Source organism: Thamnophis elegans, chromosome 7, assembly GCF_009769535.1.
Source record: "Thamnophis elegans isolate rThaEle1 chromosome 7, rThaEle1.pri, whole genome shotgun sequence".
NCBI classification, from domain to species: domain Eukaryota; kingdom Metazoa; phylum Chordata; class Lepidosauria; order Squamata; family Colubridae; genus Thamnophis; species Thamnophis elegans.
The window spans coordinates 85247821-85263049 of NC_045547.1; the positions used below are offsets into that span (position 1 = coordinate 85247821).

The 15229-nt window shown below is 45.6% G+C and overlaps 1 protein-coding gene across 3 annotated transcripts in view; it reads left to right on the top strand.

Annotated features, from left to right (window-relative positions):
* SEMA3D (semaphorin 3D) overlaps positions 1–15229 on the top strand; it is a 118824-nt gene that overhangs the window by 33861 nt on the left and 69734 nt on the right. For 2 of the 3 annotated variants that reach the window (XM_032221385.1, XM_032221386.1), the window contains exons 2-3: positions 3021–3213; positions 10859–11019. In XM_032221385.1, coding sequence (XP_032077276.1) covers positions 3021–3213; positions 10859–11019 — 354 coding nt within the window. Of the gene's footprint in view, positions 1–2539; positions 2769–3020; positions 3214–10858; positions 11020–15229 lie in introns of those variants that run through there. The other variant, XM_032221387.1, reaches the window with a different exon arrangement.

The following is a 15229-nucleotide window of genomic DNA, read 5'->3' on the forward strand; positions in this document are numbered from 1 at the left end:
CAATTTCCACTGTTCCTAGATAGTGTTGAATTTTGTTCAATGTAACCACGGTTGATTGCAGCCATGGCTCTGGAGGGAAGGGGCATTTTATAAGGCAGACCCTTTGAAAAAAAATAGCAAGCTCTTACGCAACATGGTAGAAAAATGCCAATAACCCATTAAAGAAAATACATGAAAACCCTGAATATTGTCAAATCTCAGTAAGCGTGGGTGAAAACGATTCTTTTGAGTTTTCTGGGACTCTGATGAAATTTGGAGACGGGCACCTGAAGTCTGGCGAGGTCTTGGGGGAGAAGACTGAAATCTCATGAAATGCGATGCTGTTACAAAAATGTCGCCACAACTATTCCCATGGCTGTGTGAGTGGAATGGAAAATATGGAATGGAGAAGAAGAGAAGAGGCCAAGTATGACTGGACCCACAAGGTATCACCTTGTGGTACACCTGCGCACACTCTTTTTAAAGTTGGATTGGAGAGGAGACAGGCTGTTCCTACCAAAGAACATGAATAACACTTATAATCCCTGCCATTAAGAAGAAAACGAGGCCTTGGCTAATGCTCAAGAGCTTCTGCTTTTGGAGGAAGGTCTTCTCCTCTCCTGAGAGCGGCCTGAACGAAGGAAGCGAAGGAACCGGCCGGCCTTGGCTGGCTGTCCAGCTGCCACAGGTAGAAAGAGGCCCTTTGTGGTTGCCTTCCATCCGAACGATATTTTGGGATAAATAGACTGAAGGAGACACAGAGCAAACACACATCTCCCCAGGAACCCCAAGTCACTGGCTGGGAGAGGAAACGGTTTTGTAGCCAGGTTCAGCGTGCGCTTTGTGGGCTCTTAGGGGTTCAGTTTTTCCTCTCTGTGTGCCAATCAGTGTCACTTCAGGTTTTGTCATGGATGAGGAGTCAGAAACTGTCGTGTGAGAGGACTGAAATCTTTGGAGACTTGAGTCTGGGCCCCTAGATTCTCACAAGGTCTCAGAGGAGAAGGCTGAAATCTCACGCCGGGTGGTATGTCACTAGGAATCAAGTCTGACCTGAAGCACTCATTACCCCCCCCCAAAAGAAAACCCCTCTTTGAGTGTGTGTCCTGTGAGTATGTGAGTAACTGACAGTGGGTTGAAGATGAGGTAGGATGCTGTTGAGGGCCAGCAGGAGCCGTTGGAGCTGCCACCAGACTCCATCAGTGAGGGGCCCTGTGAGTCGGCTCTGGAGGATGTGGAGGACCCTGGACAGGGTTCCGACTCTGAGCAGGGCACAGAGAGGCTAGTTGGCCACCAGGAGGCGCCTGAGCCTTGGACCAGTGGGGAGGAGACAAGGGAGTGTGATCCGGATGTCAGCAGTGGGGAGGAGACAAGGGAGTTGTTCCTGGATGCTTGGCACCGGAGAGCTAATAGGCGTAAGGAACAATTACGCAATTACAGGAGGTAATTGCACTCAGCTGGTGGTCATTAGGCTCCTCTCCAGACTATAAAAGGACTGCTTGTGCACATACCCCTTTTGCAGAAGTCAACACATTAACTAATGTTGGAGAACAGTATTGTGAGCTTGGCAGGCTGGATTGCTGCCAAGGCTTATCTGTGCTGGATTGCTGCCAAGGACCTGTCTGTCTATTAATAAATTCTGTAAAGTAACTTTGGCTCGGAGTGCTTTGGTGTGGAACGAGGGGGGGGGGTCAGAACAGGATGCTAATCCTGGCCTGCTGTCTCTAACCTCCATGGACTTCTTCAAGGAGATCTGAAATGGTACTTAAATGGATCTGACAGAGATTGCGCTTCTGAAGAGCTGAGATTTTATTTTATGAGAATCCCAGATTGTATGTAAAATTGTCCTCCCAGGAAGTATAGGTGCCAACTTATGGAAATCAGAGAGAGAGGGAGGGAGGGAGGGAATAGGGTGGTTTATGGGGCCATAAACTCTCCAATCCTTTTGGCTTCATCGTGAAAGAATATCTAGAGAGAAGGACAGTTCCAGGGTTCAAAGCTCTTCATGACTTCTCCTTCCAAGAAGCCTGAATCTGAAAAAAGAATTTCTGACGAAGCCTGCAGGATGTCAGCTTGCTTGGAAAATGCCAGATGTTTGGGGTCCTTCAACCTCTCTGTGCTTTATCTCCATCACCACTCCCTATCATATCTCACTTTCTATGTCTTCCCTGCTAATTGAGCAGAAAAATAATCAAAACCCCTTAAGCTCTTTTCCATTTATCTCAATTCCCTGGCCTGGGTCTCTGTTCTTCTGAAATGGGACACGTTTCTTCCTCAGACGCACCCCAATTTCTCTGGAAAAGCCATGACGGCTTTTCCAGAGAAATTACCCCAGAAATAACTGCAAGGAGGCAAACACGTTTTTCCAAAATTCAAAGATTTGATTCCTAATTTAATCTTTGCCAAATTTTATATCCTCTGAAGGTGAAGATCTATTTCTTCAAAGCTTCTGCACACACACACACACACACACAGAAGCATTTAACACATCTGCAACGCCTCCTCCTTTGTGATTGGTCGTCTTTTATACTTCGTAGGAACTTGTGGCATCTGCAAATGTACATTAGGTTTTGGCAAACAAAGCCTCTGTCATTGACCAGCAACAACGAACTGTAATCATAAAACATAAGAGCCCAATTTCTTCAGTATAGTTGAACTGGGCAGTTCCAGATCAGTCAATTGGAAACTAATAATATATTTTATGAATTGTCCAGTTTGGAACTGAACTTCATTTTGGGAATTTGTGCATCCCGAGAAAATGAATATTCCAGCCGTCTGAACTTTGGAACCAGGTTACAACTTTCTTTTTTCGGGGTCTGTGAAAATGTGCCAATAACTAGTGCAAATATGATCAATTTATCTCACGCCCCTGTTTTTATTTATTTATCCTTGGTGAAGTGGCGGGTGTATCGTTGATTTGTGGCCGTCATAAGTATTTTGAGCTTGTGAAATTTAATGCGTAGCCGTCGAACTGTTTACCCTTCTGCCAAAGTGTTTTCCGAGCTCTGTTTGCTAAAAAGATGATCTTTTATTTCTCTTTACAGACCTCTGTTGGATCAACTAAGGAAAGACAAGTTTTCTGCAATATGAACAGAAAGCACAACTGTGAAGGCATGAAGAGGGCGAGAATTTCCAAGCCACAAGTTCTGTGTCTCCTTCTATTTTGGGGGATTCTGCTCTTCTCGGCTGAGGGGACGTCAAAGCATCATGTTCCAAGACTGAAACTGTCTTACAAAGGTAAGAGAGGTTTTTTTTTAATGGCCCCCATTGACTCTTCCTAGGCTTTTCAATGCAATGTATGTTTATTTAACCAAACATAACAGAATAACAAGAGTTGGAAGGGACTTTAGAGGTCTTCTAGTCCAACCGCCTGCACGAGCAGGAGGCCCTATACAATTTGAGACAAGTGACTGTCCAGTCTCTTCTTAAAAGCCTCCAGTGACGGAGCACCCACAACCTCTGGTGGCAAGTTGTTCCACTGGTGAATTCTCCTCACTGTTAGGAAGTTTCTCCTTCGTTCTCGGTTGCTTCTCTCCTTGGTTATTTTCCATCTGTTGCTTTTTGTCTTGAATCTGGGTAAGGCTGGTAATTTTAAATTAGGTTAGTTCAATCAATTTGTATTAATTTACACATTTTACAGATTTATTTGATGATGATGTTATCCATTCAGTTGTGTCCAGCTCTTGGGCAATTCTAGAGCCATCCTCTTCACATCTTCTAGCGGATTTATTTGTAGCTGTATAAATGCTATTTTTATACTTTGTGCTGGTCAACAACCAAAGTTTTATTGAGTAAAATATGGCATAGAACAAGTGCCGTTAGATCCAATATGGTTGGGATTTGTGGTGTTTGTTCTGGCAGCCACTTTCCTATGGTATTTTTCAGGATATGTACGAGATAATTTATCTTATTAAATAAAAGCACGCAACACAAGTGTCACCAGACTTTCTGAAAATGGAATTTACTTGGCCAAACAAAACTTTTCAAGATAAATCTTTATTTGGTTTTGTTTAGGTTGGGTAGAAATATCTGGCAATAGAATTGAAGATTTGTGAAACTGGTTTTAGGAGTCCTTCGCTGATAATGTCACAATAAAACGCCATTAAAAATCAACACTGCTAAGAAAATAACTTAGGATGTTGCATAAAAGTGGTTTAATATAAAAGCCACAAACATAGGAAACGATACGAGATCCTTCCTTGTGGGTGGCATGAAAGGATCTCAAATTCTTGAAGTCTCTTTATGCTTTTGGCACTGAATAAGGAGACCTTAAGATAGGGCCTTTCTTTGGAGAAGGGGATGCAGCCCTTAAGTTCTCCAGTGAGGTCCGTGGCTGAATTAAATAAAGCATTTTCCAGTTTTCAGCCAACATGATTACCCGTTGCTGGTCTTTATGTGGTGGTGGTGGTGAATCTGCAGTCTTCCTAGTCAAAGAAGCATTTCCCCCCCACTCAGTTGAGAGATCTGAATTGTCCTGAAGAAAGTCAAATGTTTTGATGAAACATGTCTCCACCAACACAACTTCCAGAGGCTGGAAAAAAGTCCCAGTTATAATCTTGGAGAAGAGATGCCAGAGGGACTCAGCCTAAGTGGATAATAAGTACATTTTGTGATGCTTTTTCTCCCGGTTTTCGATGCTAAATATGGATGGCCGCCTTTCTAACTGTCTTCTGCATTTCCTCCCTGTTAATTATCCCTTCCGCCGTCCTGCAGCCCAGCCTCCCCTCGGTGACATCAGGGGTGGCTTATGCAGCGGCTGAACTAAGAATAACCTTTCAGAACTGACCCCTCTCAGTTTCGTGACAGTGTAAACAATTATGAACTTGCCCAGTTTTTTTGTTTTGGGGAACCACAAGAGGGTCTCCGTTGGAAGCAGGAGGGAGGGACGGGGAAGCCAATGTTTCTCCAAAAGATACAGCACCGTAATTCCCCAGGGGACGTGGCGGAGGCCCAGGAGATGAGATAGGAGGGAGGTGGGGAGGCGGTGGAGACAGTGCCAAAAGCTGGCTAGAAGGGTGGCTTCTCTCCTCCTTCTCCCCACGGCTGGATTTCCTTTCAACGGGAATATCTGGCTCCAGGTGACCCACTGCTTTCCTTCACAACTTGGCAAGGATGGCCAGGAAGCAACTTGTATCATATGATACGATATGCATAGAATTTCCCCTCCGACTGAAAGGGAGAGCCGGGAAGTAGCAAAGAGAAGGGTGAGGTGGAAAGTTGGATGCTGTAACAAGATGGCAGTGGTGACTTTCAAACCAGCTGATTAGTCAAAAGTCCAATCACAGAAAGAAATCGAACCTGGCCTGGGCTACTAGCTGGCTGCACCTCAGAGCTATGCACTTGCTCTGTTTCCCTGAGGAGGAATGGCTCTTTCTAAGCGCCACCTTGGAGACCCATGGGAGGCACAGGTTGAATTCAGCCAGGAGGGCGAAAGTGATGCCTCAAAGCCCAGGATGATTTTAGGGAATTCGTTGCTAAGCAGAGTGATGGCGTAGGAGGAAAAAAACTTGTCCTTGTGTCTATGCTGGCTGGGGGATTCTGGGAGTTGAAGTCCACAGGACTTAAAGTCACCAAGGTTGAGAAACACTGGTCTAGTTGTTCCGGAGTGCAATGCCCAATAGCATCGTTTGAAAGGAGTTGAAACAATTTGTGTCCAGGATGTGAAGGGTCTGTAAATATTTTCCCAGCCCTCTTTTTGACTCCTGCAGTGTTACAGGTCCTCAATGGAAGGCAGGTTGGTAGCCATTGTTTCTTCTGCAGTTCTGATTCTCCTCTGAAGTCCGTGTCTGTCCTGTTGGGTTGCAGAGCCAAACCAGACAGTGATGGAGGTGCAGATGACAAGACTCAATCCTTCCTCTCTGGAACTGAATCAGCAGCTTTTGGGGCAGTTTGAGCTTCCTGAGTTGGCTCAGAAAGAACATTCTTTGTTGTGCTTCTTTGATGACGTTTCTGATATTAAATGTCCATTTTAAGTCTTGAGATATGGTAGAACCTAGAATCCGAAGGTTTCTACTGCTGATCCTGTGTTGTCTAGTATTGTGAAAGTTGGTAGTATGGGAGGGTTTCTCCTAAAATCTACTATCATTTCTATCACAGTTTTGAGTGTGTTTAGTTCAAGATGACATTAAATCAAGCTCAATTTGTGGAATGCGGCTCTTGGATGCCATCAAGACTCAAGCGCACCATTCAGACGGGGAGAGAAATGTGCAGTCACATTCAGATGTTGGCTTAACTCCGTCATGGTCTCTTTCTACTATTTCTCTCCAGATTAGCTTCTCCTTAACATGATGAAGTCTCCTTCCTTTCTGGATTGATTCATAAAATTAGTTAAGAGCCCAGCTTCGAATTTAATTATCCCGACTCACAGTATCTTTTAAGCATCTCTGCCGTTCTTTTCTGGCAGCTGATGAATTGTAAGGTCATCAGTTTTCAGATAAACCTGAAAATCCAGGCTTATCCTTTTAAAAAAAACGTATAAGTGAAAGAGAAAGAGATTATGAATTATGCAGGCATAGGGGTACTGTAATTTCTAAGATTGCCCTGTGAGGAATGCCAGCGCTCTGCCCAACAGGCAGCATTCAGTGGAATTTGCCAGGGGCATAAAAAGTTTCATTTCTTCTTTTGAAGCGCAGCCCCAGAGCCCCCATTCAAATTAACTTTTGCGTATTTTCCCCAAGGGATCTACGTGCTGATTGCTTTAGCGATGAAGCTAGAAATCTAACAGACTTGCAAAAGATGGGGAGCAGAGATTGAAGTGACTGTTACGAATTAAAACCCGTTTGCCTCATTTCCAGTTAAGAGAGATAAGAGAGCAGTGGTGAAATCTAACTTTTTTGCCACTGCTTCTGTGGGCGTGGCTTGGAGGGTCATGTGACTGGGTGGGTGTGGCCAACTTTTTTTTCACTTTTTAAAGTATTTTATTTCCCTGCTGGTTCAGCTGAATAGGCAGGAAAAAGTGCTTTAAAAGTGAGGAAAAAAGCTTCCGAGGAGTGCGTGGATCAGCTGTGAGCTGCGAGATCATCGGAAGTTTCCTCCCCGACTTTTTAAAGCATTTTCTCCTACCTATCCGCCCAAACTGATGGAAAAAAAATGCTTTAAAAGATAGGGGGAAAGCTTCCGATGAACGCCTGGCTCCCAGCTGAGCCCCACAATCCTTGGAAGCTTTTTTTTTTTGACTACCGGTTCACAGAAGCAACAACAATCGTCCCTACTGTCCGAACTGAGCCGAACCGGGAGGATTTCATGCCTGTCACAAAGAGGGAATCGGATCCCTGAATGGCTGCCCGCTTAAGACCAGCGTTGACCAAATGGGGCGGCATTTAGCCATTTCCTGCTTCCTTTGTTCTTTTGCACAGTTGTGGGTCCAGTGGTGGCGTTTGGCTCTCGGGCTGCCCATTCTCTCCTGTCCTTGGGACGCTCGGAGCGCATGAGGAGACCCAAATGGGAGGCTCCCAGTGGCTTCTCTGTTTCTTGGCACACGCCTCTGAAGACGGCTGCTGTCTTTGGGAATGAACTCATCTTTCAATCAGCTCCTCTGTCCTCTCCATGCAGCAGACAAGGACACAAAGCACATCTTTCTTCCAAGCATCGATGGCCACACAGTCAGCCTTGGCACCATGCGCTCAGGGTCAGACGCGGTGCGCTCTATTGCACAAGGCGTCAAGCTGGGGTTTGTACAGGCACCTGCTCTCTGGCCTGTGCTGCAGAAAACCCCTCCGAAGGACCAGAGGAACAATTGCAGAGGAATAACAGAGCTGGAAGGGACCTTGGAGATCTTCTAGTCCACCCCATCCTCAAGTGGGAGACCCTGTATTATTTCAGACAAATGGTTGTCCATTCTCTTCTTAAAAACCTCCAGTGTTGGAGTAGCTATAAGTCCTGGAGGCAACTTCTGTTCCACTGGTTAATTGTCCTCACCGCCAGGACATTTCTCCTTAGTTCTAGGTAGTTCTAGGCAGTTCTAGGTAGCAAAACCTCCCAGTTGCTCTGATCTGGGAAGGAAGAGCTTTTCTTTATACCACAAAGCTACTTTGCTTGCGTGATTGGAGTGGATCTCTATCCCGTCACCAGTGGAAGCTTTGCAGAAGAATGGAATGAGAGTGTAAGTCCTCTAAATGTGTGTCTTTCTTCCTTTTATTTGTTGTGTCTCTCTCTCTCTCCTGCCTGCCTTCCAGAAGCTCAAGACAGATTACACGCAGTCCCCCTTCATTTTATCCCAACACAAACTCTGTGGAGGGAGGACAAGAAGCAACGGGTGGAAACCAATCAAGGAGTGAAGCAACCTAGAAATAAGGAGAAATTTGAGGAGAATTAACCAGTGGAAAAACTTTTCTCCAGAAGTTGTGGCTGCTCCAACAATGGAGGTTTTAAAAAAGAGATTGGACATCCACTTGTCTGAAACGGTAGAGGGTTTCCTGTCTGAGCAGGGGGGTGGACTAGAAGACCTCCAAGGTCCCTTCCAACTGTTATTCAGTTATTCTGAGAGGTAGGTTGGCCTGAGAAATTGGGACTGGCTTAAGAGCCTCCTGTGATTTAGAGTAGAGTTGAACGTGGTCCTTATCAGATACTTTTCTCACTAGGCAATCTGGACCACACGCAGCTTCCATCTCAAAACATATCACAGCCGCACCATCACAGAGAAAGTTGTAGCAGTTGACCCACCTTTGTGTATCTAGATCAGGCTTTCTCGGTCTCAGGCGTTTTGAGGCAGTTGGGGCTTCATCTCTGCTTCCACTGAGTCATTTGCTACAAGATGGAATGCAAATAAATCCAATAAACGAATAAATACCTTCATAAATGAGTGAATAAATAAAATTAATCTCCCAGAATTCCCCAGCCACATGCTCAACACTTAACACTTTCTGGAAATCCACTTTAAGGGACATAAATTTATCTAAACTGTCTTTCTCCCCACAAAGCTTGGTGTTTGTGAGATTAATAAACTGCTGTAAGTAGAAACAGTCCTTCACTTTTATTTTAAGATTAGGGGAAACAGGGAGGTCTTTTCCAGGCCTCAGATCAACAGCTAAGCATGTAGACAATTTCCACGTTCTTTTTTTCTCTCTCTCTCTCTCTTTTTTAAAAAGTACATTTTTAACTGCTTGAGTAACAAGATGACTGTGCTTTGCTTGGCAGTAGCAGAAGTAAGATAAGCCAGTTTATAAGAAGGGAACCTGCGCAGACTCCCAGGCCAAGGTCGCCTTGTAATGACAACTGTTTCAGATCGGACACATTTTCATTCCCAATGTTTATAAGCTCATTATTTGGACTGGCTACATTCTGGGAAGGGGGCTTCTTGTTCTGTCACCAACCATTTGAAGGCACAAAAGAGCGTTTCATCGTCTGGGTAATAATAATTATAAGAGCCACAATATTTTCAAAAGGCCTGTTTGTGCAGCTGTGCCTCCCGTCAAACTCTATTTGAAAATATTACATGCAATTATGCCTTCCGAGCCCTAACGGGGCTGCCTTGTGCCTTTCGCGATTACATTGATGGCTGAGCGAGTCCTAGGACAGAGAATAGGGGGGGCGTTTCAAGGAAATGTATTTATTTATCCAATGCGCAGGGCTTCCCCCACATGTCAGGCAACACAGTGCATGATTTTCTCTTTTGGGAGAAGTCTAAAGCCCTTCGCATCGATGCTGTTTGGCTTCAGTCAAAGGGGCTCATGATTGCAGTTGTAGCGAAAACCGGGAGGCCAATCAATAGGGCCATAACCGCTGCTCTCTGCCTCAAGGGGGCTTCTAAGTTTATTTATTTATTTATTAGATTTATAGGCCGCCCAATCCCAGAGTTAGAGGGCTTCAGATCAGGGGTGGGTTTCAAACTTTCTTACTACCGGTTCGGTGGGTGTGGCTAGATGGGGGGCCATGTGACTGAGTGGGTGTGGCCAACTTGGCATCACTCACGCACACTCAGTCACATGACTCCCTCACCAAGCCATGCCCACCGAAACGGCAAAAAGTTTTGATCGGAAGGGGGGGGGCTCTCCTGCCGTCGGAGCTAAGGGAGCGCCTGCAAACTGCTCAGTAAGAAAAAAAAGTTTTTGTCTTCCGCGGCCCCCCAGGAACACTCTGCAGGCTTCAGCAGGGCTGGGGGAAGGCAAAAATGCCCCCCTTTTTGCAAAAATGGGCAGAAAATGGGCGTTTTTGCCTTCCCCCAACTCTGCGGAATCCCACAGAGTCCTTCTGGGGCCTGGGGAAGGCAAAAGCACCTTCGTTTTTGCAAAAAACAGCCCATTTCTGGGACCTCTCTGGGACTGGCATGTGCACACCATTAAAGAAGGGGGGGAAATAACATTTTTTCAATGAAGATTGTTCTGAACATTGGCCCAGAGGTGTCAAACTCATGGTGTCACAGTGTCGTCATGTGATGTATTGGGACTTTCCCCCCCTTTGCTAGACCGGGCGGGGGCGGGGGCAGCACGTGGCGCATCTGGACTGCGGGCTGTGAGTTTGACACCCCTGGCCCAGATGTTTCCTGTAGTCTCAAGTCCACAGTTTGGTACTCTTTTGGTTCAAAGTGGAGGCAGTTCTGCCTTGATAGCCAAAATGACTATCTAGCCAAAGACTTCAGTAGCCTGAAGGTGGAAAGTTACGTATTTTGTACCAGATCTGTGAACATTTTTTTCCCCAAGCTTGAAAGTTCCAAATGCTTATAGAGGTGACATAATCTCAGTTTTGATAAATGTGGAGCTTATGCAGGGGAAAAAAAACCAGCAACTGCTGTGCTAGCCTTCCTCTGCCCTCCAGCAAGAGATCTTTGCTAACTAAACTGGCTTGTCTTAACCAAGATCCTGCTGGGTGCCTATATTTATAGACGACACTCGGGATCCACGTTTATACATTCCCACTTCCAAGGATTTTCTTCCTTCCCTCACAGACTTGCTGCTTTCGAACAGCTGCATCCCGTTCCTGGGCTCGGCGGAAGGGCTGGATTTTCGGACTTTGCTCCTTGATGAAGAAAGGGGTCATCTCCTGCTTGGCGCCAAGGACCACATATTCCTCCTCAGCTTGGTCGACTTAAACAAAAATGGGAAGAAGGTCAGTCGATCATTGTGCATCCGTATTTACAGAATCAACAGGTCTGCCTCTTAATCGATCTGCTTCCACCCCCTGGTTTTGTGGAAATATGGGATCATCTGTCCTGCGCCGCCCTGTGGGTTTAATCATCTAACCCCCCAGGGTTACGTAGCTTGCTTTTAATGAACTGAGTTTGTCATCCTGCAGACCCCGTGGAGTAGGAGAGCAATATAATAGCATAAATATCACCTGGACGTTTGCCCTCGATGGAGCTAGAATGTAAACAGTTGTAACATCTTTCTCTGTCTTTCCCCGGGTATTATGACAGCTCCATGCAAACAGGGTCAGTCTTCAGGCAGAAAGACTCCTATTTCCCTTCCCTTCAAGAGAAAGGACGGTTCTTATGGTTAGAAGTCATCGAAAACACCTGGGGCCCTTGGAGTTAACGGGGGAGGAAGGCATCACGTTTGATTTAGCTTCTTCTTTTCTTCCTGGACTGATTCTAGTTCCTTTCCAGAATTGGCTCTTTGCTCGGATGTTCTTTTAAAGAACAGCAGTGAAGCGCATATGTGCAGAGATGCTGAAGGCCCAACTGAGTGTTTATTGCTACCGTCTTTATTTGTCCGGGGGGCGAAATGCCTTTGGCTTTGCTGCCAGGAGTTCCAAGGATGTTAGATGGGAAGCAGAGGGGCTGAGCGATGATAATCCTATAAAATCTTAATAGGCATTTGGCGTAATCCAAAGTGGTTTGACTATAATCAAATACCTGTTTGAGATTTCATGGAAGAAGAGGTGTTGATACATTTAAGAAGAAAAACACGAGGACTTTTTTTATATTTTCCCTGGCTGTTCCAAATTGGGTACTTCAAAGAGGGAAAATGTGTGCGCTCAAATCACCCTCGGATTAGACTTTCAAAAGAAAAAAACCTCATTTAAGATGCAGTTACCCATTTTGGAGCACAATCGTTTCTTCCTTGTTCTGCTTCTGATGGGTTCTGATGATTTATGAGGGTGCAGTTCTCAGGAAACATGTTCCTTGCCGTCTTTTGCAACAGTTCTGTTAGATGGCAGCTCACCCTTTCCCTGTTGTACTGTAGCAGAGGCAGCAATCTCTCAAAAATGGTCCTACAAGGCAAAACCATAGAGGCATTTGGACTATGGAGTCCTTGCTGTCCCATGCGCCTGGTTCTATGCTTGCAGACATTCCATTACCCAAGTAGGTAACATCATCAGTGACTCTTCTCTTCAGACATTAGACCCGGCCCTGCTGGCTGAGGAATTCTGGGAGTTGAGAAATCCACTTAGCTTAAAGTTGACAAGGTTGGGAAACAAGGCATTAGACTGTAATGAAGTGAAGTAGGTCCACTTCAACATGAAGATAACATGGCTCCTTTCTGTAGCCAAGAAGCCGGGGTGTTCCACCTCAGCAATTCAGTCTGGGTGGACTGGAACCGCCTCAGGCAGATGCTGCGAGATACATGCCAGCCTTCTTCTCCTAGAACTTCCAGGCTGGACCTCAAGATGTGATGGAAATGCATCTCTCAAGAATTGTAGTTCCCAATCCATCTGAAGAACGCCTGGTTAGAGAAGCTTGGTTTATCCTATGGAGACTCTCTACTCCAGTTGAAAGGTTAAACCTAGCTATTATCTGCTTCACCGTTCAACCCTTGTTACCAACGCCAAGAGCCGAGGTGGCTGAGTGGTTAAATGCAGTACTGAAGGCCACTTCAGCTGACTGCTATCTGCAGTTCGGCGGTTCAAATCTCACCGGCTCAAGGTTGACTCAGCCTTCCATCCTTCCGAGGTGGGTGAAATGAGGACCCAGACTGTGGGGGGAATATGCTGACTCTGTAAACCGCTTAGAGAGGGCTGAAAGCCCTATGAAGCGGTATATAAGTCAAACTGCTATTGCTATTGCTAACGCAAGTTGAGCAGCACGCACCATCGTTCTTCCTGGGGATTTTCAGACTGCCAAAAGGTTTGCGGCCTCCTCTTCTGTAGGCCCTGCTTTTCCTTGGATGTGGTTAGTCAGGCTGCCCCATGGGCCTCTGTTTACAGCCGGCCTGTTTCTGATACGTTTCTCCCTGACCTTCATCGGGAGCCACTAGCACACAGCAGCATATCTTAAAGGTGAGCTCCTGTTCTGAATTATTCTCCCTAAATTGTGGTCTCAGGGAGATGCTGCGGTCTTTTGGCATCCAGCCTGCCTCTTAAAATATCTCTATATGGATTTATGCTTCTAGGACGAGACACTCCCCCTCCCCTCCCATCAATATCTCTTTTCTATTTTGTCCGTCAAAACCACGTGAAAGGCGACAGGCTCGAAAGATGCTTCCTGGTAGCAGATGAGTGTCGGAATGCAATGTTTGTGTTGTGCTGTGTTCGTCCAGCCAGGTTTGTGTTGGCTAGAGGCCACGTAGTCACTTGAGAGCTTCCTGTAGGTGAGGAAACTGCATCCTTTGGGAGAATCCGGCCCTTCGCGTGCCTTGAAATTGCGTCATCGGACAAAATCCCCTCCGTAGGGGTAAACCCCAGAGGGAAACATCATGAATTAAAAGGCTGTACAAAGTGCTTTTCCTGCAGCGAACGAGTGCAAAGGAAGAAAAGAGAAAAATCCTGGCCTTTAACATAACACGAGGAAATGGAGTGCTCTAGGGGGAGATTTGGGACCGTGGAATAAATACGGTCATTTTTTTTTATTAGTTAGGAAAGCGTCTGCATACATTCCCCCATAAATAAATGCTGTTGTACCTTATAAATCTCCAGAAAATGGATGCTCTCCGAAAGGAACCAGTCAGCCTGAGGGATTCCCTGGAGAAGCCCAGCTACATGACGCAATGCCGAGACTTGGAGCTTTAATTGCCTCTTCTGAGCATCAGGACAGATATCTGGTTACAACCATGTGCCCCCGATAGATTCTTCTCAGTTTCCACTTTTCCCATAATATGACTCTCCAACTCAGGGATTTCACCACAATGACAGAGGATAATTCGGTAAAAGTCCTCCCTAAATACAGCGTGGAAGACTCATTTAAAATATTTATTTATCTTGACGTGTTTGTTGCATGTTTTTTAAGATGTTTTGTTACTTGGGAATGTAAATAGGGATTCAGCACTCCAGACACAGCGGAGCTGACATGGACATTCACCCTGGTTTTGCTACGATGTGTTGCTATCGAAGAACAACAAAATGTTGACGAGCTGCCAACATGAAAGGCCTGTGAAGGCCAGATGTAGTTGACGTACATCTGGGCAAAGAGATAAATAGATGGAGCTCTCTTATTTTGAGCCAGCTGGCTTGGAGAAGGCTAAAGGCTGTGGATGCCACCTTTGCTTGACAGATTCAAGGCATTGGACTTCTTCCTCTGCCTTAAGTGAGGACCTGAAGTGAGGTTAGCTCCATCCTTTTCAACATCCAGGAAGCCACTCAAGAGCGGGCTTTGTCATCCGGGCCTGGGGCTCCAGGGCTCTGGTGGCAACCTAAAACAGCTCCATGGCTCAATGGACAATTCGGAGCCCTGGTGGCACAGTGGTTAAAGTGCAGTATTTCAGGCAAATTCTGTCCACTGCCCGCAGTTCGATCCTGACCGGCTCAAAGTTGACTCAGCCTTCTGTCCTTATGAGGTGGGTAAAATGAGGACCCAGATTGTTGGGGGCAAGAGGCTGACTCTGCAAATGGCTTAGAGAGAGTTGTAAAAGCACTGGGAAGTGGGATATAAGTCTGAGTGCTATTGTTATTGCTATTCACTCTCTGCTGTTTGTGATTTGCCCATTTCAATGTCAATAATGATCCTTGATATTTTTATAGTGAATGCTTTTATATATTTCTTTTACTCAATTGTTGTACGCTACCCAGAGTCACTTTTGAAATATGGGTGGCCATATAAACCTAAAAAATAAATAAATAGAAATATTCAGTGCCACATTTTCCATTGGAATTGTCCATGAGCCGTGAAAACCTCTTATGAAGATTCAGGAGGAATCTGAATAGCTAGCAATTTTACTGAAAGGGTTTAGTAAACCCTTTGGTGAGCTGAACTCTTAGTAAACCCTTTGGTGAGCTGGACATTAAGAGCTGAACCTCTTAATGCCTCTTAATAACATATGTCAGTCAGTAAAATTGCTGGCCAGGTGTCTTCTCATTTCTGGATGTCACGGACTAACATGGCTTAGAGTTGGTCCTGGGAAAAATGCTATTCCCCTGGAAATTCCCTGCCTAAAGGAATAAAGAC